Below are 26,228 nucleotides of genomic sequence, written 5' to 3'. Positions count from 1 at the left end.
AGTCCAAAACAGATTGATTATAAATATTATCTCTTTTAATAATAAAGTAAAAAAAAAAAAAATTTCTGTGAATGAAAGAGGGAGAACAAGTCCTTTCCCCAGACACTTAGGAACCTTTATTCAATTCAATTTCTTTTCTTCAATTTCAAATTCTTCAATTTCCAGGCAAATCCCTTTTAGATGACATAAAGAAGAAACCCTGAGAGCAACCAGACTGAAATTTACTACTCATTTACAAATTGAAGACTGTGTTAAGTGCATTGAAAGGATGAAAGTATAAGCTTTAGGGTAGTCTATATTATCCAGTATCTGCTGACCAAAAACTGAGAGGAAAGATCAATCATAGCGCATCCTTATGAGCTTGAATCTGTGAGGAACTCTGAGCAAATCTTCTCATAACAGAGCTTCGTTCCCTAAAAGCAGCCCCTTAGCCTATATCTAACTCAACTAAACAAGCCAATGAGATGACTCTGCGTCACGCATCGCAACATCAGAGATAACACGTTTACCTGGTCAATAATTGGACTGGCATCACCGAAAAAAATTCACTCAGAAACTAATCTGTGTTGTGAAACTCTGCAAATAGGTTCTTGGTTGTCAAAATTACTCCTAAGCAGTAGTGGGACAATATAATGCTTTTTGTTGTAATTAAGATATAACATTAAATAAGATGTAGATAAGAATATAATATTAAATATATAAGCTATAGCATTTTTTTCCATAAACACATGGCACATGTGCTACCATGAAGTTCACATATGCGGTACAACCAACCTTAACAACACCAAACAAAAACAAGTTCAACCAAATAAGGGAATAAGCAGGTAAAATGGAAAGTTTTTGGAGATAACTTGTAGAAGGCCTCGGTTCTAGGGCGGTCACTAGGCTGGAGACGCCAAGAATTTTCTGTTCTTGGACAAAATGCATTGCATGAACACATAGAAATAGAGAGAGAGAGAGAGAGAGAGAGAGAGAGAGAGAGAGAGAGAGAGAGAGAGAGAGAGAGAGAGAGAGAGAGAGAGTGAGGGGACGGGGGTGGGGGGGGGGGGTGGTAGATAGTGCTGGTTAACGTTTAACCCATCCAGCTTGTAAAGTAGCTCCAGGACAGTGAACCTTTGGAGTTTGATATGATGTGATTACAGAATCACCCCAGTGACATGTTGCCCAGTTCACCAGAATGAAGCTCTGAGTCTTCCATGTGGTGATCTCTGAAATTTGCTCAGGTAAGTTCCAATTTTCTTGCTCTCAGATTCAATTCATTGAGGCATCTCACGTTTCTTGGACCCTGCTGGTATTTTGCTTTTTCTTTGCCACCTGTGAACTGATGCTGGACTCTATTATGATTGGAAAGGTACAGTAGGACGTTAGAGTGGGGTGAAGCAAACGTATAACCACCATACTGAATCAACTGGACTCATGGTAACAGATGGGATGTAAAGAAAAAAGAATCGATACTTCCTTTATGATATCTAACGCTGACGAGCACACCGTTGTACACCGCTTATTTGCCTAGTTCAGCTGATAAAGAAGAGAACATTTGCTCCTCACGGTGGATCTGAAATGTGTCTAGTAACCTTGTACATTGTGGTTGTGTGTTCACTTGCTAATTACTTCTGGGTGACAAATATGGTCATGGAAAAAGATAGGCGCACAACAGTCATTATGAAATGAATGGCTTTGTTTAGTACAGGCATAATGCCATTAGGCATCGATTTAACTTTCTTGAAAATTGGATTTTCATTTTCCAGTTGCACAATTAAAAAGAAAAGTATCCTTCATACTACTAAGAATGACACATTAAGCAGAGCAAGTGTCCGTTTTAGGCAGTGCAGGACGCAGTGGCCTTCAGTTCTGTGTGTATTTAAGCTTTGGTCAACAAAGCCCCAAAAAAGCAGGTACAGATCTAAGGCAGATAAGCTGCCGTCTAGTTATCTTGTTTATGCAAATGGTAACCAGGATAGAGTGGAGAGCATGGCAGATAGCCCGGATTTCACTAATGGACTTTTCTCCTTCTGTATTATGGCCATCTCAATAATGTGCAGCCTAATGCTTGGCCACAAAGCAGACTATTATCAGAGGTGCCTATATGTTTTATTTTGATGTTGTCAATAAAGCGCGATCATCACAGCAGTCGTAACGATCTTCTCTGCTTGAATCAATTGCTCCGGTTGCTAATTGCCAGCCAGAGTTTGTTTCAGTGTTAGTCATCAGCGATTGCAAGCTTGTAATGACTAGTTCTCCTTTCAGGATACCTGAAGCATTCAGGATGAGTGCTTTTGTGTGTTAGCGAGGCAGATAAAGCTTGCTTTACCGTGGTAAGCTTCTCCTTATACCACTGTGTCCTGCACTCATGCAGTGTGAAATAATCATGACGCTGAAGTGCAAATATGAATTGAACATGAACGCCAGTCTTGTCTCATCTGACCCTTGTGCCGGAAGAGTGCGTCGGGTTTTCATGTCCCCGCTTTGATCAAGTAAAGCTTAAAAGAGACAAAGACAGGCACTTCATTGATTATTAGAAGTAGTCCATGTTCTTCGCATGTGATTCAATCAAGCAGGTTACACAACAACCTCATCTGGGTTAATAAGGTTTGGTCTGATCGGCTGAACAAGCAGCAGTCACAAAAGCCATTTTGCTGGATTTCTTTTCCAAATGCTCATTTTGAGGGGGGAAGGTTGGGAAAGAAACACAGTGTTATACCATCAGTTTAAGCAAATACAGTTGTGCTGGTTCAATTCAGTTAATAATTACACCGTGGTCCTTGACCTGGAGTTGAGAAAAAAATATCTCTTTGCAGTCATAATGCTAATACTAGTCATTAGAAAGAGAAAATCATTGTACATGAGACGTTCTTTTGCATGATGATCGGAAAGAGAGAGAGTGACTAATACATATCCAACCAGATCCTGTAGCTTTTACCATTTGTAAAGTCGATTTATCTATTTATTTATTTATTTATTTATTTATTTATTTATTTATTTATTTATTTATTTATTTATTTGCAGAATATGCACAACCATTACACAGTTCTGCACTGTAACCTGACATCTGTTTTCCTTAAGCTACAAGTGAAATGAATTATCACTCTTACATCCTGACAAGGCAAAAAAATAAAAGAGCTGGAACGGCTTCTGAGCATGAATCAGCGTCTCTTCCGTGTCATTCACGTGTCTTTGATCTTTGATTTAATTTCAGTGAGCACCCCTAATTTTGCTGATTTATTGCTGATAATCACTCACAATGGAAACCAATCAAAAATGCGGGGATGGACTGACTGGCATGCAGAAAGAGGCTGCACTGCGTGCTCTCATCCAGAGTACAGGATATCAATTGCACCAGGTAGGAGCCACCACTGACAACAGACTACAATACCCAGCATGCCCGAAGTCCAAAGAGAAAGGGAAAGAGAGAGAGAGAGAAAGAGAGAGAGAGAGAGAGAGAGAGAGAGAGAGAGAGAGAGAGAGAGAGAGAGAGAGAGAGAGAGATGTTTGGGACATAGGCCCTGTGAAACTTATTCTCTTTTCATAATTGCACAGGACACAGTATAGTTCTAGAGTCAATCTTTCCATTCTTTTATTCGACACACACGTTTGCTGCACACTCAAAATTATTATGAAAATGATCTGAAATATAATTTCATAAATTGGGAAAATGACCATCCACAGGTTTCCAGGAAGAAATGAGATGGCAAAACTAATACTAATGCAAAAATGATGTTGATGTTGCATTTTATATTTTGAAGGAAAAACATTTGTGTAAAATTATTATTATGTATAGAACTCAGCTTTATGGTCATTTTTTTATTGTGAAGGTATGTTACAGTACTGTTCAAAAGTCTAGCAAAGCACATTTTTAAAAAATTCCATAAAGTGAAAAGACCTTTAAAAAAGTAAAGTGTTTTAGGTACAGTCATCAGTGACACATCCATTTAAAACAATTAATTACACAATCACAATTTGTCCTGACGTACATCCATAGTAGCGTCATGGTGTTTTCAGGTTATTCCAGGCTTCCTGAAGAACTCGTGACAAATGATTTTTTTATTTTTTTATTTTTTTAAATAATACATTTTTACATAGTTTTAACAAAATACAAACATTTCTGTGCATCACTGACGTAGGAAGACTTTACATAAATACATAATTGGAAAATATACATGAAAGGCAAAATTGACAGAAGAGCTTAAGGTATCTGAGACTTTTGCACAGTCAGTCTCATGTGATATATTCAATATAATAAAATACTCAGTCATATTCATATATATAATATGTCATGAGAAGGGTTCTATGGTTATAAATATATTTCCAAGTGGAATCCTAGAGGAGGTAATTTTCCACCATATTTTACTTCGAAATCCCACATTTAAATTCAGAATTATGAGGCTTTTACACTTTGAAATTACTGGTGTAGAAATAGCACTTGGTTTTAATAAATATTCAAGAGTATAGCACCACCCTGTGCAAAAAAATGAGCATTGCTGTTTATATCTCTCAATCATGTCAAACATCTATATACTATATCCTGTTAAATTATTGAATATCAACACTGTGGTAATCCTAATGCCAAAACCAATACTGACCCTTTAAAAAAACATAGACAGAATCACTACAGTGATGGTAAATGAGATCATAATAATGTGGATATGGTTTTATAAGGAAAACAGATTCACTCTGTACCCTCAATCCCTCCATCCTTGCAATAACAAATGGAGATCTCCATCAGTTGATCTATGGGTGTTCAGTTTGGTTTGCATGGCTGTCTGTTACGGCTCTTGTTCTGTCCTGTAGGAAAATGGCCAGAGAAGATATGGAGGTCCACCACCTGGTTGGGAAGGTCCACCACCAGAGAGGGGCAGTGAAATCTTTATTGGTAAATTACCTCGAGACCTTTTTGAGGATGAGCTGGTTCCTCTGTGTGAAAAAGTAAGACGTTTTTGAAGAGGTTAAAATTATTATTATTATTATTATTATTATTATTATTATTATTATTATTAAAGGAGAAAGGCTATGATTCTGGTAGTAATCATTTCTTTTTATGTTTAAAGTTTGGCAAAATATATGAAGTACGGATGATGATGGATTTCAACGGGAACAACCGAGGTTATGCCTTTGTCACCTTCAATACAAAACAAGAAGCCAAGAACGCCATGAAGCAACTCAATAATTATGAAATAAGGTAGGACCAAGTCTAAACAATTATGATTGAATTTGAGATTGCAGTGCACCGCTAAGTCATTTCATTACTTTAGGAACGGTCGTCTGCTGGGGGTATGTGCCAGCGTAGACAACTGCCGCCTGTTTGTGGGAGGCATCCCAAAAACGAAGAAGAAAGAAGAAATCCTGGCTGAGATAAAGAAGGTGACTGATGGTGTGGTGGAGGTGATTGTTTACCCCAGTGCTGCTGACAAGAGCAAGAATAGAGGCTTTGCCTTTGTTGAGTATGAGAGCCACCGTGCCGCAGCCATGGCCAGGAGGAAACTGCTGCCAGGTAAAAACAGATAGAAAGCGATAAACACTTCTATCAGCACACTCTTAGAGAAAAAAGGATTGCTTAAAAGTTCATTTTTCTGTTGTATTGTATGACTTTCTAAAGCGGTTTTTCTAATGTGGAAAACCTTAAAGTCCTAATAGGACCTAATAGTCCTTAAAATATCAAACCAAATTTTATTGTGTTTGCAAAGTGCGTAGAAAACACAATCTCAGGCTTCCAGGTAATCTATGCACACATTTTTTTTTTTACTTTTTCTAAGTGTATAATCTTCTGTGTTGATGTCTACAGGCCGGATCCAGCTGTGGGGTCACGCCATTGCTGTGGACTGGGCAGAGCCAGAAGTAGAAGTGGACGAGGACACAATGTCCACTGTGAAGATCCTGTACATTAGGAACCTCATGTTGGCCACCACAGAAGAAACTATTGAGATGGAGTTCAATGCAATCAAGCCAGGTAATTCAAAAATTCACTGTTTGAATTTATGCATACACTTACATATACGCATACATATAAACATAAAATAACTTCAGTCAGGATGAAGATATCAAGAATTTATTTATGAAATTGAGTGTAAGTAGGTTTGGTGTTGGTGGACTATGCTGCTGCTGAGGAAGTCTAAAATACTGTTATGTTCTAACATAGAGATTTTAAGAATTGTGCTGATACATTTGAAGAATATGAAGCGTTAGAGTTACACCCCAATACGCAATGGTGCCTACAAGCATGATCACCCAAAGTCCAAGTCGGTTCCCACTGGGATTTCTGGTCTCTTCCAACCTGGCAAAACATTTAAATGGATTGGCTACTCTGATTTGTCCCTAGATGTGAACCAGAGGTGTAAAGCGTATCTAAAAAACATACTTGAGTAAAAGTATAGATACCTTAATGCAAAACTTACTAGTTAAAAGTCACCAATTCCAATATGACTTGAGTCTTAGAATATCTAATAAGTATTTTACTCATATTGAAGATAGAGCTTTAAAAACAATCTTTTAAAGTTGGTTTCTTCAAATAAGTAACAAATAAACTTACAGTATCATGTCACACAAATAAGGAACCATTAGTATTCAATAGATAAACACAATTTAATAATAAGTCAATAATTTTAGATTAAGTAAAACCAAATGTTCAGAGCTGACTGTGATTTGATGCACCTCTCAGTCTCAGAGAGAACCAATGTTTTTATTCAAGTTTAACAAAAGTGGGGTCTCAACTTTTGGGAATTTATTCTAGCTCTTTTTGAACAGGAAATGAAGCCAGCAGTGCTAAAAAGTCGCTTACAAGCAGCAGATGTGGGTAGAGGGGTTTTGAGTCTTAATGGCATCCTTAACAATGGTGCAAAATCTAATTGGTAATGTTCATTGTCAATTCAAATATAGTGGAATAAAAGTACACATGTTGAATCATAAATTTAGTTGAGCAGAGAGTAAAAGTTGCTTGTATCTTAGTTTCAAGGAAATTCTCAAGTACAGTATCATTTACTCTTATTTATTACTTTTATTTATTTAGGAATGTATAAATGGGTCTATGAATCGTGGATTCATCTGCAATGGCATCTCATCCAGCATTTATTCCCAACTCATGTCCAGTGTTGCTAGGATATTCTCCAGCTTGCTGATGACCTTGACCAGAATAAAGTGGTTACTAAGGATGAATTGAATGGTTGTTTGCCTGAATGACTTTTTCAAATGTAAAGAATATTTCAAAACACTAAAATCTGTACAGCATTTACACTTACCGAGTTATTAAATTGTTCATCTTTGAGCTGTTTTTTGTCCTCTTTTCTGTGTATAAATGTAATTAAAATCATGAAGTTATTTACGGGGGCAAAATTGAAAGATATTATGACATCCTTACAGGTTCAGTGGAGAGGGTGAAGAAGATCAGGGACTATGCATTTGTTCACTTCTCTCAGAGAGAGGATGCCATTGCAGCTATGAATGCGTTAAACGGAAAGGTGAAAAAAACTTGTAATGACTGCAACATTTCAACTTCATTTCACATAATGCAGGACATTTCTATCAAATAACACAGAGGATCATAAACGCTTTTTCTCTTTAGGTGATTGATGGCTCTCCTATAGAAGTGACGCTGGCCAAGCCAGTGGATAAGGACAGTTATGTGCGTTACACTCGTGGAACAGGGGGACGAGGGGCGGCTCTGCTGCAGGGCGACTACACCTACACACTGGGTCAGATGTATGATCCTTCAGCCGCATACATGGGTGCCCCGGTCTTTTATGCTCCTCATGCTTACGCAGCTCTGCCCAATCAATTCCGCTTCCCTACTGCTAAAGGCCATGTGAGCACTCGAGGTCTGGTGCGTCCACCTTCTGTCAGAGGTGAGAGTCTCCCAAAAGTTCTTACAAATCCCTGCATATTTAAACCAAATTCAAATCAAAAACTTCTGATCAAACATATATTATTTTATTGAAACAACAAAGGCCAAGACATTTATTCTGTGTGTCATTTGCTTGTTAGATGAGCTATGTGGCATTTGGTGCAGCACGTTTTTTTTTTTATCTTGTTCTCTATGCCTGCATAATACAGTCATGTGATTGCTAGAAATTGGGACATCAGAATCAATCTGCATATATAATAACATCACAAATCAAAGCTACTTAGACAATGTATCAGAGTTTGTACTGTGCTGGCTTGGAGCTCTCTGAATCTTGATCGAAGCCCAGGTGATTTCTGGTGATTTGATTCGATTCAATGCCTTCTTGCATTCCTAGAAATTTACATGAATATGCCTGTAGGGGCGGCAGGTGTGCGCGGGCTGGGCGGTCGAGGCTACCTCGCCTACACGGGCGTAGGCCGTGGCTGCCCCACGTATCAGCTAAAGTCTGACAAACACTCTGAGGACAAACTCTATGACCTTCTCCCTGGCATGGAACTCACGCCCATGAATCCCGTCACACTGAAGCCACAGGGAATTAAACACTCTCCACAGGTAAACACACAAAAGCGTCACCATTTCAAGTAGTCTGTTTATTATAATGCAATATTATTTGTTTTAATTCTTATATTTGGTCACTATGTTATTAACAATTCTGTTCTTTTGTAATTAAGTGAATATAAAGAATAAAATAAGGTATTAAATATCAGATTGAATAATTAACAAGATATACAAAGATTTTAATTGAACTTTAATTGCACAATGAATAGTGTCATTTTAGGAACTATGGCATAGTAGTTCAGAGCGCTTTTCTGGGCCAGCTAGCTGCCCTGTAAGGCAAATATGAACTCTGATTGGTTAAAGAAACAGACCTATTGCTAATAGAGACTAAGGTCACAAGGCCAGCAGTACTGACTTTAAAGTCCCTGGGCAGATTAGATGGACATGGCAGCACATAGAGGCTGAAATCTGATTGGACAAAAAATCTAACATCCACCTACACCTACTGGAAGCAGTTCAGCCAAGAGAAATGCTACAAAATGAAAAGAATAAATTGCTGGGAATAAATTATTACAATTTCATGGAACAAATATTAGAATTTAGGTTGTAAATGTAGGTCAGTGCTTCTGATAGTATTTAGGCCAGCAGAGACGGCTTTGCTGGCCCTGACTTCCGCCAATGGATGTTCATAATAAGATGATATTTCTTGATGAGATTAAAAGTTTAAACCATACATATATTAAATACACAGTAATGCCTTTTATATTACAGATCTTGGAGGATATTTGTCAGAAGAATAACTGGGGACAGCCATTATACCAACTTCACTCTGCCATTGGACCAGATCAGAGGCAACTGTTCCTTTACAAAGTCACCATCCCTGCTTTGGCCACTCAGTACCCTAACATGTAAGCTGAGGACTTCTCAATTCTAAATTTCCTTTTTGTAACAAATGCAAGCACTTTATTTATTTTTAACTGCTATAAAATAATATATATTAAACATATGTATAATGTATAATGCATACTTTTTTTATATTATATCAATATTAGACATATTTATTTCTACTTTTATATATCATTATTTAATAACTAATGTCTTTGAAATTCCCATTGAAACATCGTTTACCCATGAACTCCAGATTATGATTCATCTAGTCTGTTGTTTCTTATTGTTGTCTTTGGCAAAAAAAAAATAATTTCTTTGACCTTACCTTTCCTAGAGAATGAACAGATTATAAATAAATGAACAAAACTAGTAATGCTAAAACTAGTAATACTAAAATTTTGACCTTTCTATGTTCTGGAGACAAGGTGATTGAAATGGTTTGGACATGTGCAGAAGAGGGACATGGGTTATATTGGTATATAGTAACAATATATATAGTAGAATGCTGAGGATTCGGAGGAAAAGAGGAAGGCCAAGGAAGAGGTTTAAGGACATGGTAAGGGGAAGACATGCAGGTAGTTGGTTTGAAAGAGGCAGATGTAGAGGACAGGGTAGTATGGAGACGGATGATCTGCTGTGGCGACCCCTAATGGGAGAAGCCAAAAGAAGAAGAAGAAGACTATAGTATCATTTAACTTTGTGACATTTAACATTAAACAAATCATGTACAGCAGATTGTTGTAAATTGATGATTTTCTTTGGATATTGGTGTTGCTTTTAATTGGGACCTACCTTAACTTACCATTCTTCATTTACAGACACCCATTTACTCCAGCAAAGTTGTGTGCAGCAGTGGATGAAGCTAAAATTCATGCAGCGGAGCACACACTGCAGACTCTGGGCCTACACACAGAGGGCGCCGATACTTCTGCTGCCGCCGCTGCTGCCGCCGCCGCTGCCGTCGCCACTGCTGCTGTGGCATTCCCAGGTATGTAAGGTCTGTAATATACTTTTTATAAGTTTATTAGCATTGCATTACTGGCTTGAGCTTGAATTTGAGCAAGCTGAGCAAGCTTTTTTTTTTTTATTAGTCAGATTGGGAATTATTAAATATTTGTAATATTATTTAACAAATAAAAAAAAGGAATAAATGAAATAGAGAATAATTTTTTTAGAATCCTAAATGTGAACTTTTCCACTATCTTTTTTTTTTTTTTTGATGTTTTACAAAAATAAAATCAGTAGCGTAGTACTAAATTACTACTGTAGTACTAGATAAAATTACGTAATTAGTGCTTTGACTTATATGGAAAACTAAATCTTTAAATAAGAATACTCTAAATTTGTAATCAATAACTTAATAAAACTCAATGAAACGCAATAAAAATGGTTTAATATGTGAAAACTCTAATAAACGTTCTTTTCAATTAAATACTACATGATCAATAAGTTTCTAAAAAATAATGATCAGATCCTACACACCAAAAAAAAAACGATTTTATTGCTTCCTGCCTGACATCATCACCCGAGTCCCACCATCCATGCCTCAAAATCTAGAGAAAAAATCTTCCTAGAAGAGTGGAGGCTCTAATAAAAGCAACAGAGAACTAAATCTGGAATATGATGTTAGAAAGCATATGGGTTTCAGTAGCATGGTGTCAATATACTTTTGGTCATTGGTGTAACATAGACTTTGTTCTGAGTATGAAATTCAATATTATTATCAAGTGGTCTCTAATGACAAAAAAACATTTAGCCTGGCTTGTTTATGGTTGGTGGGAATTTCTGTGTTAGTTAGCTAAACGTGTTTTCTTGTTGACAATCCTTGCCACTGGACAATAAATTCAACTTAGAACTTTCTCAAGATTCTGTAAATACTTACATTTTCTGTCAATACAACAATTAACTCTTATTTCTCCCCATGCCAATTGCTCAGGTTATGCAATTGCTAACACCACTGGCACTGTGGCTGCTTCTCAGCTCAAACAAACCCTGACACTGGGGCAGGATCTTGCAGCCTACGCCACCTATGAGGGCTATCCAGCTTTTGCTATCACCACCCGTGGAGATGCTTACGGCGTGTTCTAAGAACCAGCAAGCAACTCAGAGTCTGTTGTGGCCATTCGGATCTAGAACATACGTTTTAAGTTGCGCAGATGAATGCTAACGTTGCCTGAATGCCACTTTTTCTAGTTCATGTCAGTTCCATTAGACACAATAGAAATTCAGTTTGCAGGTTTTTGTCTTGAAATGTCTTTGATACATAAGTTGTTAGGAGATAATAAGTCCATCCATGCAGCTCTTTAAAGAGACAACACTGTGCAACCTGAGATCAGAAGGTTTTATAGGTTATTAAAACTGCCTTTAAATTACAGTTAGAACTTTAATAATACTTTATAATCCAGAAAACACATTGCTCCATTGCTAAGGATGTTGCCATAGAGCTTTGAGATTAATTTCTTTGGTATTTAAAGTGTGTGGTAGTTGTGCATGTGTTTCAGGATTTACTTTAATAAAAGAAATATATCAGGAATGTTTGATATAGCAAAAGCTTTTATATATATATATATATATATATATATATATATATATATATATATATATATATATATATATATATATATATATATATATATATATGTTTTTATGTTGCTATACAGTTTCTGTGTTCTTTTTTTTTTTTTTTTTTTTTTTTTTTCAGCTTTGTAGGGTTTTTTCTTACTTGCTTGACATTTATAGAAATATTCCCAAGCTTGCTACCTACTACAACCGTTGAATATCCCACCTCATCTTTTGTTGGATGTAGAATATGATGTATTTTGTCAGATTTTTGCCTAAACAGTGACAGTATTAAAGTGTGATAAGCACTTAGAACATATTTTTTATACCTGAATTCCAACGCTATTTGTAAAACATTGTTTTAGGATAATGCAAATCATTTTTTTGCAATGACTGGCACAAGAACTGGATGAGAAATCAAAAAAGGGTGATAGAGAGGTGTTTTTTTTTTTATATACAAATTCATTATGCTGCAAAATTCAACAAAGTGATGAGATAATCTCGATGTGTCAATAAGCCATCAATAAATTCAGTTTGATTCTATGGCTGTTTCTGTTATATTTATTACTTTTTTGTGGAAATTTACTTAATATTTACTTTGGAAGCTTTGGAATAATTACAAAGGATTTATTTCATACACTCCATATTACAAAGATATTATCTTAACACATGAACACAGTGATCATGGCAACCACGATTTGTCTTTGAACATTGATCATTGAACAAATTGAACAGAAGCAGCTCCATCATTGGATGTTTTTCTATGATGGCAATATTAAGCATTCAATAGGAATAGAGTGTTTTGGTGACTCTGAACGTATCCGAAGTGCCGTCATATGGAGTGATCAGAGGACTGGGAAAACCAAACTTCTTCGAGTGGCCAAAGTGACGAATTCTGTAGTTGCCATGTTCTGCTGAAAGAGGGATTTGCCACTCCACTGTGGCGTTACTCTGACCTGCTGTCCCTTTAATCCAGTGAAATCTGAAAATACATTATATCAATCTTGCTATCATTACTTTTGACCTTTAACTTTAACTTTTCAGGGAAGCAATTTCAACACTATAACCACAAAAAACCACTTCAGACATGCTATGAAACTTACTCAACTATATCACAAACACCAGCAGGCTCGCAGGCTTCACCAAAGAGAAATAAGAAATTTCTGGCTACATTTTAACATAAGTATGTTGAATTAGCTTAATTGAAACAAATAATTTAAATCCCCAAGTCATATTTTAAGCATAAGTTCCTAATCAGAATGGACATGAAGGTCATAAAAGTCAAAGATTATAGCTCATAAAAGTCACTTATAATATCCTGTGTAGGTTTTGCTTCAGTTTTTAATTTCATGTCCCATTCATAAAGAGGTGAAATTTGTTGCTTCAAGCCCAAGTCCTTCCCACTAGCACCAGTTTTTAGAGGAAAGTTACAAACTATGGAGGTTTCTGAATAGTTATGCCACATCACTGTTTGAAATTCTCAATTCTGATTGGTCGGATTGTGCTGGATCATTTTTTTGTAACAGCAGTTCAAACAATGTGCAAGTCATATCACGGGTTTCTTCGGTTTTTATAGAAACAATTTACACCTGGACTTGAATGAATACACTCCACTTAGCAACAGTCCATGCGAATGCTCTAGAGTAGTTTTTCTGCAAAAGAATTCTCACCTAAATGCTTGTTATATCGCCTCATATTTCTGAATGTTTTTGTACACAATGGAGAAAACTACCTACATACAGTATAACCTCTTAAAGGTTTATCAGATTCTGTGGCCACAGTTATGCTTTCAATAAAAACATGCGTAATACTAAACAAAACATGAGAGAACATTTCTTTCCAAACTGTGACTACAAACTTGGAGGTACACAGTTGTATAGGATGTCGTTGGATCTGGTAGCATAAAATTTTCCCCTTTACTTCATCTAGGAGACCCAAACATGTTCCACCAAGACAATGGTCCTGTTCACAAAGAAAGCTTCATGTATATATTGAATACAAGGGTTGGTGTGGTAGATCTTGTGTGGCCTGCTATAGAACTCTGACCTCAACCCTATTGAACACATTTAGGATGAATTGGAATGATAATGAACTTCACCTCAGGGATCCTCACCATACCTCAGTACCTAACTTTACTTAGGCCTTTGTAGCTGTATGTACACAAATCTCCACAAGCATATCCCAAAATATACTGGAACAACTTCCCAGAAGAGTGGAGGTTATTTTAACAGCAAAGGGGAAATAAATGTGGAATGGGATGTTTAAAAAGCACATACAAATCTTATGACCTTATGATCTTATAACCAGATGTCTACAAACTTTTGTCCATATAGTGTATACTGTATATACAATGTACATAAGAAGAGCTGTCATTTAAAGCTTCCTCACCTCGTCTCCCATGATGCATCTGTATGAACAACCTCCCATGTGCTGGTAGCAGTAAGAAACTTCTCCACTGTGACAAAGGTTTTGTCTCTCTAAAATAATAAGGATCACAGGATTAGGAGCTGTTAATCATGTGCACTTAAATATACATATAACATTAGGTTTTCAATTTCTCCACCATGTCCGCAGAGTTCCTGGGGTTTCCAGCAACAAAAGTAACAGATACAACCTCTCCCTGCACAAACACAAAATCCAGCAATGAAATCTTCCCTGTGAATCACATAGTCAGGGTAAATAGGGTAACCAGAATCTGTTTGGCTCACCACTTTATACTGAGGATTGACCTGCTCCAGGACCTGACCAAAGGTAGTGTTTGTTGGTGTTTTATCTGCAGGTATGACTGGTAGTAGTGAGAAGAGCTGACTCTCTTTGAAAAAAGGAGGATCAGGGCCTTTTGGTAATTCTCCAGTCTTACCCTATACAGAAGAGCAATTGATCCCATGAAGTTAAAGGCACAAATAAGACAAAAAGACTTGTTTAGTAGTGATAGTAATAAAAATATATATTAGGGCTGTCACGAATGAACGCAAATTAATTTAAACGGCACAAATTTTATTAACGTGCAATTATCGCAGCAAGCATTTCTGTTTGACCATTTTGATGAAAAAATATAAATAAATATATAAAAGAGGCAAAATTAAAACCTTCAATACCACACACATTTATTTACAACATCCTTTCTTTTTCTTTTTTCTCATATATATCTATATAAACTTTCTTTCGGCTTCTCCCGTTAGGGGTCGCCACAGCAGATCCTCTGCACGTTTGATTTGGCACATGTTTTTATGCTGGATGCCCTTCCTAACGCAACCCTCCCCAATTTATCCGGGCTTGGGACCGGCACTGAGAGTGGCTGGGGATGGTTCCCTGACCGGGGATCAAACCCGGGTCGCAGCGGTGAGAGCGCTGCATCTTAACCACTAGACCACCAGGGGAAATCATATACATCTTTATATATTCTTATATTTTATATAGTTTATGCTTTATTTATCTTCCTTCTTTTTCTTTGTATTATTTTTCTCCCAATCCTATTCCCTCATGCAGGACCGTAGTAAAAAGCATTTCACTGCATGTCGTACCCTGTATGTATGTGTATATGACAAATAAAATTTGATTTGATTTGATTTGATTACTCAGATATAAATAAAATAACAAACTCCACCGATAATAAAACCATCCATGTGGAAAGTTCTGTTTGGTGTCCTGATGATTTTCGTAATTTCAAACACAATAATAATTTTTTTACATTTACAAGAATATATTTAGCCTTTATGCTCTATGTTGAGTGTGGTTTCACTAACAATATACATAGTTTTGCATAAAGCATCAATTTTTGTCCATGCCTATACTGAATAAAGTACTATTTATTTAAGGTACATTTAGAACAGATATGTGCGATTAATCAAGAGTTACTAACTTACAACAATCACTGTGATAAAATATTTTAAGAGATTGTCAGCCCTAATATATATATATACAGTACAGACCAAAAGTTTGGACACACCTTCTCATTCAAAGAGTTTTCTTTATATTTATGACTATGAAAATTGTAGAGTCACACTGAAGGCATCAAAACTATGAATTAACACATGTGGAATTATATATGGAATTATATACATAACAAAAAAGTGAACTGAAAATATGTCATATTGTAGGTTCTTCAAAGTAGGCATCAAGAGAATGCCAAGAGTGTGCAAAGCAGTAATGTAAGCAAAAGGTAAATAAAATAGTTCTTGCCTCTGCAATGGCTTTGGCAAGGCCTCTGAAATGCTGAATGTAGGCTGAGAGAGTGTGAGGCCCATAGATGGTGGAAGCACCTTCATACCTTTGCACCTATGAATAAACATTCCCTCAGTAACTACACACAAGCATGCAGAATGTCCAAAACATATATAATAGTATTTCAATTGTACATCAATACATAAGTAAAGTATAGTTTTAAGGTCATCAGACAAGAGCAAAAACAAATGGCTACTTGCTGATACCTGGTACTCTTCATAGGTAGTAATGTAGTGTGTGTAGACATTGCAGAGGCCAGTTATGACCACTTCAGTGTTGGCAAAAGCATTTCTTGTCTCCAATTCCTAAAGCAGACAAATAAAAAACATAATTATACCCATAACCTTGAGCAAGGTTATTACAGTCAATAATTTCACATTCATTTCAGTTTGGTTTGAGGATAAAAAGATTGATTTCATACATTTTATTTAGTTTTAGAATTATATCTAATATCTATTATATGATGAAGATAAAGTCTTGATATTAGAACATTTTATATTTCCAAAAGTATTGGGTCACCTGGTCATAAGTACGGTATGTGATTTTTGCATTTCACATTTAGTCCCAATTTGCTCTTATAATTCTCTCCACTCTTCTGAAAAAATGTTTAACTAGATTTTGGAGTGTGCTTATGGATATCTGTGTTTATCAGCCATAAGGGTATTATGAAAGTCAGGTACTGATGTAGGTAATGAGGCCTGAGGTGCAGTCAGCATTCCAATTCATCCCAAAGGTGTTCAGTAGGGATGAGATCAGAGCTCTATAGCAGGCCACTCAAGATCTTCCTTTCCAAAGCATGTAAACCATATCTTCATAAAGCTCACTTTGTGCACAGGTGTATTGCCATGCTGGAACAAGTTTGGGTTTTCAAGTTCGAGTGAATGCAAAATTTTTTTATTAGAGCACATCTAAAGACGTCCTGTAAAATTGAGTGCCTCCAGCTTTGTGGTAACAGTTTGGAAAAGATCCACATATAGCAGGAAAGGTCAAGTGACCCAATACTTTTGAAAATATTATATTTATTATATATTATATATATTTGGAAATTGGGCACTAACTGGGTAATACCTTTTATTACTTTGACAGTTTGTGTCTCTTTGATTGACACAAGAGTGTGTATGATGTACATCAAGAACATAGGATATTTTTTCGTGGACATGGTCATAATTTCATGGAAACACCTAAGCTATTGTGTGAAGCAATTCTTTATCACAGAGGATACTTCAGAACATTATGGGACACTATTTCTGCAACATTGCAGCCCAGGACTCTTACAACCACTCAAATGCTTTACTAAACATTTTTTATGATATTTACATGATAGTATGTGCACATGTTCTCACCTGTTTCACTGCCTGTCTGATCCTTCTTCCTGACATAGTGCTAGAAAAAAAAGCGATGGAAACATCATCTGAAACTGTACACTTGACATGCACTTACCATCTTAACACAACCTCATTGGTTATGTGTCCTTCTCAACCTACCTCACTTCTCCTGGCACCGCCACTATGGCCACCGGTCCAATCGTGATGATCTGTACGTCCACTATTTCCGGATGCCATGGGAGTGGCCATGTCATCTGGAAAACCAATAAATTGTAGATTAAGTATATATGGAAAGTGGTCTAAGTTTTAACGAGATATTGTACTATAACCTTTGTTACCTCTCCAGTGCTAAACAGAATGGGTTTGGGGTTTTGGCAGTCTTGAATATCTTTGGAAGGTTTACCCAGGATGGTGTCACGAATACCATCCCAGAATGGATCTCCTTCAACTGCACCTGTACATGTGGATATCAGATACAACATTAGAACCCAATGCTTAAAGAAATAATATGAGAAAAATAAAAACAAGTGGTAATATTTTATAAGTGTAAGACTTCCATGAGCTTCTGTTACACAAAGCCACATGTGTCAGGAAATAAAACCCAGTAATTACACATGAATTGAATGTTAAAACTGAAAATTTTCTAACCATGCTTTTCTACTGCCATATTTCACCACATCAATTATGCATTTGAGTTGGAGCTTCGATCTCATCATCATTTTTTTTTTTTTTTTTTTTTTTTTTTTTTTTTTTTTTTTTGAGTTGGAGCTTCGATCTCATTTCCTTAAAAACACGTGAGGCATAAAACTACCTTTGGTCTGAGCACTGTCTATATTTGGATTCTGGATTTTGGATTCAAACTGTCTTCTACCTTCCTCTTTGCTAAAGGAAGTAATCACCTCTTTCCAAGCTGTTCTATACTGCTGCAAACGTCTTTATACATACAGTATATACATGATTTTAACAGAATGCAAAATTTGCTACTCTATCAGCTAATAATAAAATATTTCCCATGACAATTTATAAATATATAAAATACAATTTTGTAATTTAAAAGTGTAGTAATGGTTTGGGTTTGTGGAATAGTCTAGTCCTGCATTTCAAACTCAACACAAAAAGCAGGCTGTTTGGGTTTCAGATCTTTAGTCGTGACATGATTGATCTGGATTTTGACCTTAAAAAGGCTGCCTATGGGTATCAAACTTAATGAGACCGGCATAGGTCTGTGTATCAGGATCTCTGCATTGGGAATAAAGTCTTGTTCTGGATTTTAACCTTTAGAGGGGACTAGTTTGAGCCACATTCTTGTACTTTTCACTCTCAAAGGATTGGTCTTGGTCTGGATCTCAACATTGCAAGTGCGGGTCTGGGTCTTGATTTTAGTTTTGAGGGGACTGGGCTGCTTTATCAGTCTTGAGGGGATTAGTCTGGGTCACAGTCTTGAGTGCATTGGTCTATACAGTATTTCAGGCTTGTGGGAATTTGATTGGGTCTCAGTTTGATAGTTCTGATTAGGTCTCAGTTTCAGGGGACAAAGGCTTCTGATTACTTGTCTATACTGATCTAAATTTTAATCCTGTGGAGACTAGTCTGGGTTTTATTGTTGAGGGTACTGGTCTAGTGCTCAGTCTTTTGTGGAAATGTCTTTGTCTCAGTATGGTATGCTTGCAGGTACTGGTTTGGGTCTTAGTATTTAGAAAAGATCTACCTTCAGGGTACTGGTCTTGGTCTGGATCTAGGTCTTGAGTTTGGTGGTCTGGGTTTTTGATGGATTGATCTTGTTCTCATTCAGAAGTTCCTGCTCTGCTAAATGCACCCCATGCATGAACTAGCTCATAAAATGTAGATTGGTGTACCTTGTGTGAAGTTAAGTGCTCCTCCTCCATCTGTTGTACCTGCAGCAAAGCTGTGGCCAAGTGCAGGTTTACACGTCTTGACCTGATAGTGTTATACATTAATTATTTTACTTTACTTTACTTTGGTTTGCTAAAACATGCTAATTATTATGACAAAAAAAACTTGAGAGTGATTTAATGGCCAGGAACAGGGGCTAAATTCTAGTTAATCAAAGGTAACTTACACTGTGGGTGGAGTTAATCTGTATAGTTACATCCGTCATGTTGACCCACTGATGTGCAGTGTGTAGATTACCATGTACTTCCTGCTGCGCACTGCCATAAAGTTCCTGCATATCAATACAATGTGTTAGTGTGGAGGTTCAGGGCACAAAATATTACATTTATCTATGCATTCTAAGTACCTTTGCTTTTTCATAGATATTTTCTCCAATAATCCTGGTGCTTTCAAACATGTTATTACTCGGTCCAAAAGCAGCACACATTTCAGTCTGTGAATACAATCAGCAGAAGAGTAGAGACTAAAACAAGGAAGATGCAGAAAACAAGATAGACTTTGCTTTATACAAAACACTACACTATGCAGCACAGGAGTGGGAAAATACTAGAGGTCATCATGATTTCCTTTTATATGCGTTATATACGAGAATAACTGGAGGTAACTCACCCCACCTATGGGACAGGAGCTATTGATATAATCACACTTCTCCCCAGTATTTAAACAAATCGGTCCACGGATGTTAGGAGACACGTCTCCACTGTTACTTGTGGGAAACGCTGCTACAAATGGGCCCTAAAGAGTGAAACAAATCATTGTTTAAATGTGTTTTTCTCTGTTTGATTGCAGTTTTAAAATTATTATACACATTTCAGGTGTGAGCTGTAGTTCTAAAAAGAACTGAGACATCTTACCTTACCAGGCAAAGACCCAATGTTTTTTTCTTGTTCAAACAGATAGGAGGCATACCCAAGATTGTCTGAGCTCACCATGCGATTGGTGTAATTCATACTGACTGGGTGAACAGCAAACCAGCTGAGAGAAATCCAAAGGAAAGTGCATTTTTAAATATATAATTTTAAACATTGTACTGAAAATACATATGGGTTTGGGTGTCAAATGTTAGCTTGTATTAAATACTGGGTATAAAGCCGGCATACCTGAATATTCCCAATCCATCCCCATCCAGATCAGTAAACTTCAGGCTTACAATTTGCTCGTCGGTATTGTTTTTGTACCTGTAGATAAAATCTTAACCAGTTACACACCTTATGTACAATGTGCAATTTACAATGATAAAATAATTGATAACGATAATAATTGATAACAAAATTCATTTTTAACGAATGCAGTTATCAATTAGTTGGGCTGCTCAAGTTATGGGTTAGCGTAATGGCAAGATTACACAGCCGCTTGCAAAATGTCAGAGAGTTCAGGTCAACCAGCAGCAGGAAAAAGTGTCCCAAGTCACGGATGAAGGTGAAACATCAGTACGCTAAGCAAAACCTGTATAATCCTCATCATGTAAAAATTGTACAGTTTTATGAACTGCTATTGTGTAAACTGATTGTTTGTAATTTCAGGACAGTCGCACTGGATCACCTCGCTCACGACATAGTGATGGATTCAATTAAAACGGTGTGAACAAACACTAAATCTTAAAGCAGCAAATAACAACAGCAGTAAACGGTGACATTTTTTCACTGTTGAGGTTTTCAGCGAACGCGTGTGCATTTTTTCCTTTTTTAAACTAAGCCTGTAAGCTTGCTGCGTTTCTCCTTTCCATTTTCTTTTTAATAAAAAATTTAATACAAAATACAAATACAAAATATGTATTAAAAATTTATTATATATTCTAGATGCCTAATGTCAGAGAACCACCAGCCACGCCTCCCTCCTGCACTCAACACTCTCGCTCAGCCTCTCCCTCCTACTAAACACCTATAAATGTCCTGCTCCCCCTAATCACCTACACCTGTTCCATATTTACATTCCCCTTTATAAGGCCCCCATTTCCCCTCACTCACCGTCCAATCTACAGGTTACTCCAGAGATTATTATGGACTACCTACTGCTCTGTGTGTTTCCATGTTCCTGGCGTCACTTCGCTGGAAGCACTCAGCTAAGTGTATCTTTGCTAATAAAGAACATTCTGAATTACTCCCGGTTTCTGACGCTTGGTCTATCCGTGACACCTATATCTTCACAACTAAACAAAATTAGCATTTTTCTAAACAAAAATTGTATTTTATATAGATTTTTTAAGAACGGTTGTCAACTTGCCATTTGCAATTATCATTAAAAACAACACAAATGTAAAAATTGCTTCACCTTGCATACTCACATGCTGTATTATTTTTATTTTTTTTACAGAAAGAAACAACCCAACAAATGTGAATTTGTTCAAAGGAGAAATCCCCCATGCACTCCTCAACAAGCAGCCACTATAAGCTTTAATAAAATGTCAAAAATAAATGTGGCTTTTGCATTGTTTTAAGTAGACTTTTATAAATACATACCCAAATTAGCGATTTATATATTTATATATAGCGAAACACCTAGTTAAAAAAGAAAATATATTTTTTGTCAGATTAATAATAATAAAAATAATAAGGAATAAAACAAGATGGAGATTCACAGTGGGGCATATAATACCATCCAGTTATTAACTATTCTCCTTCAAAAATGTCTTAAAGTGTTTTACTTCTTATGTACAACATGAATTATTTCACAATATATTTAATGTTGAGGAATGTCTGAGAATCAAGTTCCTTCCTAATGATCTACTTTTTTATAAATGATTATTACTATCAATGGTGGATGACGTACACAAACTATAAGTAAAAATAGAGATACACTGGGTAAAATATGACTCCAGTAAAAGTAAAATTGCTCCTTTTAAACATTCATTTGAGTAAAAGTACAAAGGTATTTACCTTCATTTGTACTAAAGTATCCAAAGTACTATGATTTATTATGGTTTTAATATTATGTCAATAGATATTTTCACATTTGTGTCAGAAGACGCTTTGCTTAATCAACTCAGTTTATGTGAAAAGACTCTAATGTTACTCTCAGCACACGATTTATTAGAGTAATAGAATGATATTAATGAGTTGCAATTACTTTGTTACCGTCCACCCCTGATAACTATATATAATTATAAATGTAAAGTATTCGTATTACACATTATACCTTTTTCTTTCCTCTTCAGGGTTGTTCATGTATGAGTGTGGACTCCGGTTTAGGTTACTTCCTACAACATTTCCTTTGTTCATAAAGATTCTGCCGGGTTTCATGTTTTTATGCGCCTCATCAATGCTCTGGAGCAGATCATGGTCATTGCATAAACATTAGACAATCAGTGCACATTAAAATTCAGGATGATAACAAGGCTAACTGTAATGCAGGCGCAAAATTATGAAGTTGTAACACACCTTCACAATCCCATTCACGAGAGCTTGAATAGACGGCTTGATGTAGCCTTTACTGGTGATCATAAAGAGGGTGTACTGGAAATACCCTGCTGGACCAGAGTGTGTGTGTGTTCCACTCAGCACTACATTGTCTTGCCTATAGAGGGTCCCATATTTCTCCTCAAGCGACTTGAGCACCTGAAAAGAACCCCCGCAGAGTGAGATATGAACCAGCCTGAGGTGGAATTCAATATAGGGGATTTTTTTTGTATATGCAAATTACCTCCAGTCGGAGTCTTTGCGAGACCATTCCCATGTCAACACTCACAAACACCACTCTCTTGTTGCCATCATCCACAATAAAGGCCCTGCTGAACAAGCGGGTGTGGATTCCTCCTGCAGTCTGATCAGGGTTAGCATAGCCCATCTTTAAAAAAAATATATATATATATAATAAGATAAAAAAAAAACACCACAGCATCCTTGTGTAAATGTTAACACAATGTTTAGATGATCTTTTTCAGGCTAAGTGGTGTTTTAAACTTCCAACGTTTATTGTTTAAATTGACAGACCTTAGTGTCTATAGTTTAAAAAGGTGCCAAACTGTAAATTGTTCTTACTGCCATGAATGAGTAAAAAAAAATGTTTATGCAAATTGCACAAGGCTCCAGCAATAGCAGCTTGGTGGTGCTGGATTATGAACTCATGGCCTTCCAAATAGAAGTCCAGCATTGTAACCACTGAGTAGCACTGTTTCTAGGCACAGGGTTAGGGTTGGGGCTCGCCCAGGGTGCAACCAGCTGTGGAGGTGCCAGTGGGCGCCCCCTGTCCTGCCGAAACCCTCAGTCAGTTAAATTATTTATCTGTTTTACTGCTGAAGTTCAATATACAGTATATTCAAGTTCAAGTTATAAATGTATTTGTCATATTTACACAGTTTGTACAATGAAATAAGTGAGTCTACAAGCAAATCACAGCAAGTTTAAATATTAAACTTAAATGTATATATATATATATATATATATATATATATATATATATATATATATATATATATAAAATTCTATAAGTATTTACATATATGACATTTGCATGTCAAAGATATGTAGTGTGCAAGTAAGGTGCACGTAAAGAATGCAATGAGAGGTTTAAGAATTTATATATATATTAATAGATTGATATTAAAAATATAATATGTTTACATACTTGAATTCAGGCAATTTTGCAATGATTATTATTAAATGTTTTGAACCTTTTATATGGAAAGTTGCAAAAGCCAGCCTCATTTAAACCGTATTCATTATCTATTTTAGATAATATGCTAAGCTACTCACTTAGGCAATGCTACTGATAAAGGTGTTCTAATTCTGGAAAGAAAAAAAAAAAAAAAGGAGTGTGAGAAAGCCCCCTGACATATATATAAGTTGTGGTTTTATGCTTTAACCTTCATTCCCAGCCACCACACCACCTTCAAACATGGCCAGCATGACCCCACACACACACACACACACACACACACACTCTCTCACTCACACACACACACACACACACACACACACACACACACACACACACACACACACACACACACACACATTAATTCATGTATACATAGTAATAATATTTAAAATAAAATTTAATATTTAATAACAGTTTTGTCTCTGTTTCTCTGTCTCTGTTTTGCTTATTGACTCCGGCTGGTTATTTTTGGCCTAATACTTTGCCTTCTTGCTTGTTTACATGACCTTGCATCCACTTCTATGAGCTTGTCTCATCTTATGCTGCACAAACCCTTCACACTTCATTCACTTTTATGAAACATGCCTCAGCCATAGTCAAGAAAAGTATTGTTCACATAAATTTTAAATATAAGACTCACCAGAGGCACATCTGCTACCGGTCCAGTACAATCTGCTCGACCCACTCCAATCAGATAGGGGTTTTCACTAGGACTAACAGACACATTGGGAACTTCTGGATCCTCTGTGTAAGATATTCAAATAACTTATCAATTCAAATCATTAGAAAAATTTTTTTCTGTATAGCTTTCAAGTATGATATTTGCACAATGATACAATTTCTTCATCCAGTAATCCAGTATCTTTAAATTCAAACATAGCTAGGAGCATAGTACATAACTTACTTTTCTCTTGGGAGTTACTGTAAAGACCTAATATGGTAATGAGCCCTATTACAATTCCAGTCATTAACAGGAACAGAACAATGAGCACAACCTCCAAACCGGTGAGTTTACAGCAGACAGATTTGCGAGCCATGCTTGTGCTCTGGATACAGACACAAAAAAATACATCTATTGACACCTAATCATCCAAGATTTAACAGTTTATTACGTAGAGCTGACTGTCTGTTACACCCTACAAGAAATTGTTATACTGGGAATAACATAAGCTCGGAGATAAATTATAAAGAACACGATATAAATGACAGTGCAAGACTGCAAGAAGAGAGAAGAGTGTACAGTGAGCAGGGCATGAACATAAAGTCTATGTAGGAACTCATATGTCAGATACTAAATGCTTCTACAAAAATAATACTATAGATAGATAATTATAAAAGTATATAGTGAAATACAGAAACCTTCTAGTAACTAATATTATTGTGCATACTGTATATATGATGATAAAAATGACTTACAGTGATGAAGCAGGCGTCTCAAAACAAATCAATAGCTCTGATGTGAATACAAATTGCTCTTGGTCTGATAGAGCAAAGATCCAACAGTCTCTTAGGGCAAAGGTAGCTTGAAAACACTCTATTTTATAACCATTATTCAATCCCTTAAAGGTGTACACCACCATGTACATCAATATATTCACTTGCTCATGGTGCGGTTTGTACATCTACACAACAAAACTACAAGTTCATTAATAATTTAATACATTGATTTAATTGATGGGCAAGAAAGATTCATGTGTTGCATTTGGACAAAAATTCTTTACATTGTTATAGTAGATAGTATCGATGCAAACATCTAGGGAGAGGAATAAATTAACAATTCTATTCAAATGTATTTTTTATAGCATATTTAACAGTGGACAATGTAAAAATAAATATATCGAGAATTGTATTATATACCATTTAGCCCTAATGAGCAAGCCAGAAGTGTCAACTGTGAGACTACTGAGACGATATGAGGAAGAAACCTTGAGTGTTTGTGTGGTTATCAAATTGTAGCTTTAACATGTTAAAATTCTCAACTGTTTACCGATGTGTGCAAAACGGTTCATGGGAATTGTAGATCTGCTCCATCGTAGTAAAACTGTTGCATTAATACACATCCACAGTAATCTTATGTATTTGTAGGATGTCTTATAGTTTTAAATAGATCGAAATTGCTTGTCTGTGTTTGTAAGGATCATGTGACAGGAAACCAGACAAAATCTTAACTTCCTGTTAAATGTATTGTTGAGACAAAAAAGGCATACAATGGCATATATATATAGTTTTGTATAGTTTGTTAGACTATATTATTATTTTTTTTTTTTTGGGGAAAAGGTGTTCTTTGATTATGTATGATTATATAAAAATCCATTAAAACATCAGAATTTGAA

The 26,228-nt window shown here is 36.2% G+C and overlaps 2 protein-coding genes across 4 annotated transcripts; one reads left to right on the top strand and one right to left on the bottom strand.

The window, feature by feature from the left end:
* Positions 1-1,076: 1,076 nt before the first annotated feature.
* On the top strand, positions 1,077-12,379 carry a1cf (apobec1 complementation factor). 3 transcript variants are annotated; one of them, XM_083556780.1, is made up of 12 exons: positions 1,077-1,223; positions 3,197-3,340; positions 4,789-4,923; positions 5,046-5,176; positions 5,250-5,488; positions 5,780-5,944; positions 7,351-7,448; positions 7,553-7,832; positions 8,250-8,443; positions 9,161-9,297; positions 10,096-10,265; positions 11,214-12,379. In XM_083556780.1, the coding sequence occupies exons 2-12, from the start codon at positions 3,242-3,244 to the stop codon at positions 11,363-11,365; spliced, it is 1,800 nt and encodes a 599-aa protein (XP_083412906.1). In that variant the 5' UTR covers positions 1,077-1,223; positions 3,197-3,241; the 3' UTR covers positions 11,366-12,379. The 3 variants fall into 3 exon arrangements, with proteins under 3 accessions (XP_083412906.1, XP_083412905.1, XP_083412907.1); XM_083556779.1 differs by having other exon boundaries at positions 8,226-8,443; XM_083556781.1 differs by having other exon boundaries at positions 8,226-8,443; positions 10,096-10,274; positions 11,214-11,353.
* Positions 12,380-12,449: 70 nt separating this feature from the next.
* On the bottom strand, positions 12,450-25,438 carry asah2 (N-acylsphingosine amidohydrolase 2). The gene is made up of 21 exons (XM_083556771.1): positions 25,312-25,438; positions 24,800-24,941; positions 24,536-24,639; positions 22,939-23,082; positions 22,677-22,853; positions 22,435-22,562; positions 20,400-20,477; positions 20,154-20,274; positions 19,909-20,034; positions 19,646-19,732; positions 19,466-19,570; positions 19,242-19,323; positions 17,724-17,839; positions 17,545-17,639; positions 17,404-17,443; positions 16,267-16,365; positions 16,019-16,114; positions 14,545-14,697; positions 14,400-14,456; positions 14,225-14,313; positions 12,450-12,818 (listed from the first exon to the last, which is right to left on the bottom strand). The coding sequence occupies exons 2-21, from the start codon at positions 24,930-24,932 to the stop codon at positions 12,620-12,622; spliced, it is 2,229 nt and encodes a 742-aa protein (XP_083412897.1). The 5' UTR covers positions 24,933-24,941; positions 25,312-25,438; the 3' UTR covers positions 12,450-12,619.
* Between the last annotated feature and the right edge of the window lie 790 nt (positions 25,439-26,228).

The sequence above is a fragment of the Silurus aristotelis genome (genome assembly GCF_946808225.1).
Source record: "Silurus aristotelis genome assembly, chromosome: 12".
In the NCBI taxonomy this organism is placed as follows: Eukaryota; Metazoa; Chordata; class Actinopteri; order Siluriformes; family Siluridae; genus Silurus; species Silurus aristotelis.
This window is presented reverse-complemented; position numbering and strand designations above follow the sequence as displayed.

Bases quoted from the DNA above. Each gene is read 5' to 3' on its own strand.
- a1cf (XM_083556779.1), top strand. From the start codon at position 3,242: ATGGAAACCAATCAAAAATGCGGGGATGGACTGACTGGCATGCAGAAA. The intron at 7,449-7,552 runs GTGAAAAAAACT...TTTTCTCTTTAG, and splicing joins TGAATGCGTTAAACGGAAAG to GTGATTGATGGCTCTCCTAT. The intron at 10,266-11,213 runs GTATGTAAGGTC...CCAATTGCTCAG, and splicing joins TGCTGCTGTGGCATTCCCAG to GTTATGCAATTGCTAACACC.
- asah2 (XM_083556771.1), bottom strand. From the start codon at position 24,932: ATGGCTCGCAAATCTGTCTGCTGTAAACTCACCGGTTTGGAGGTTGTG. The intron at 24,640-24,799 runs GTAAGTTATGTA...TATCTTACACAG, and splicing joins CAGTAACTCCCAAGAGAAAA to AGGATCCAGAAGTTCCCAAT. The intron at 16,115-16,266 runs GTATCAGCAAGT...GTTTATTCATAG, and splicing joins CTACCTATGAAGAGTACCAG to GTGCAAAGGTATGAAGGTGC.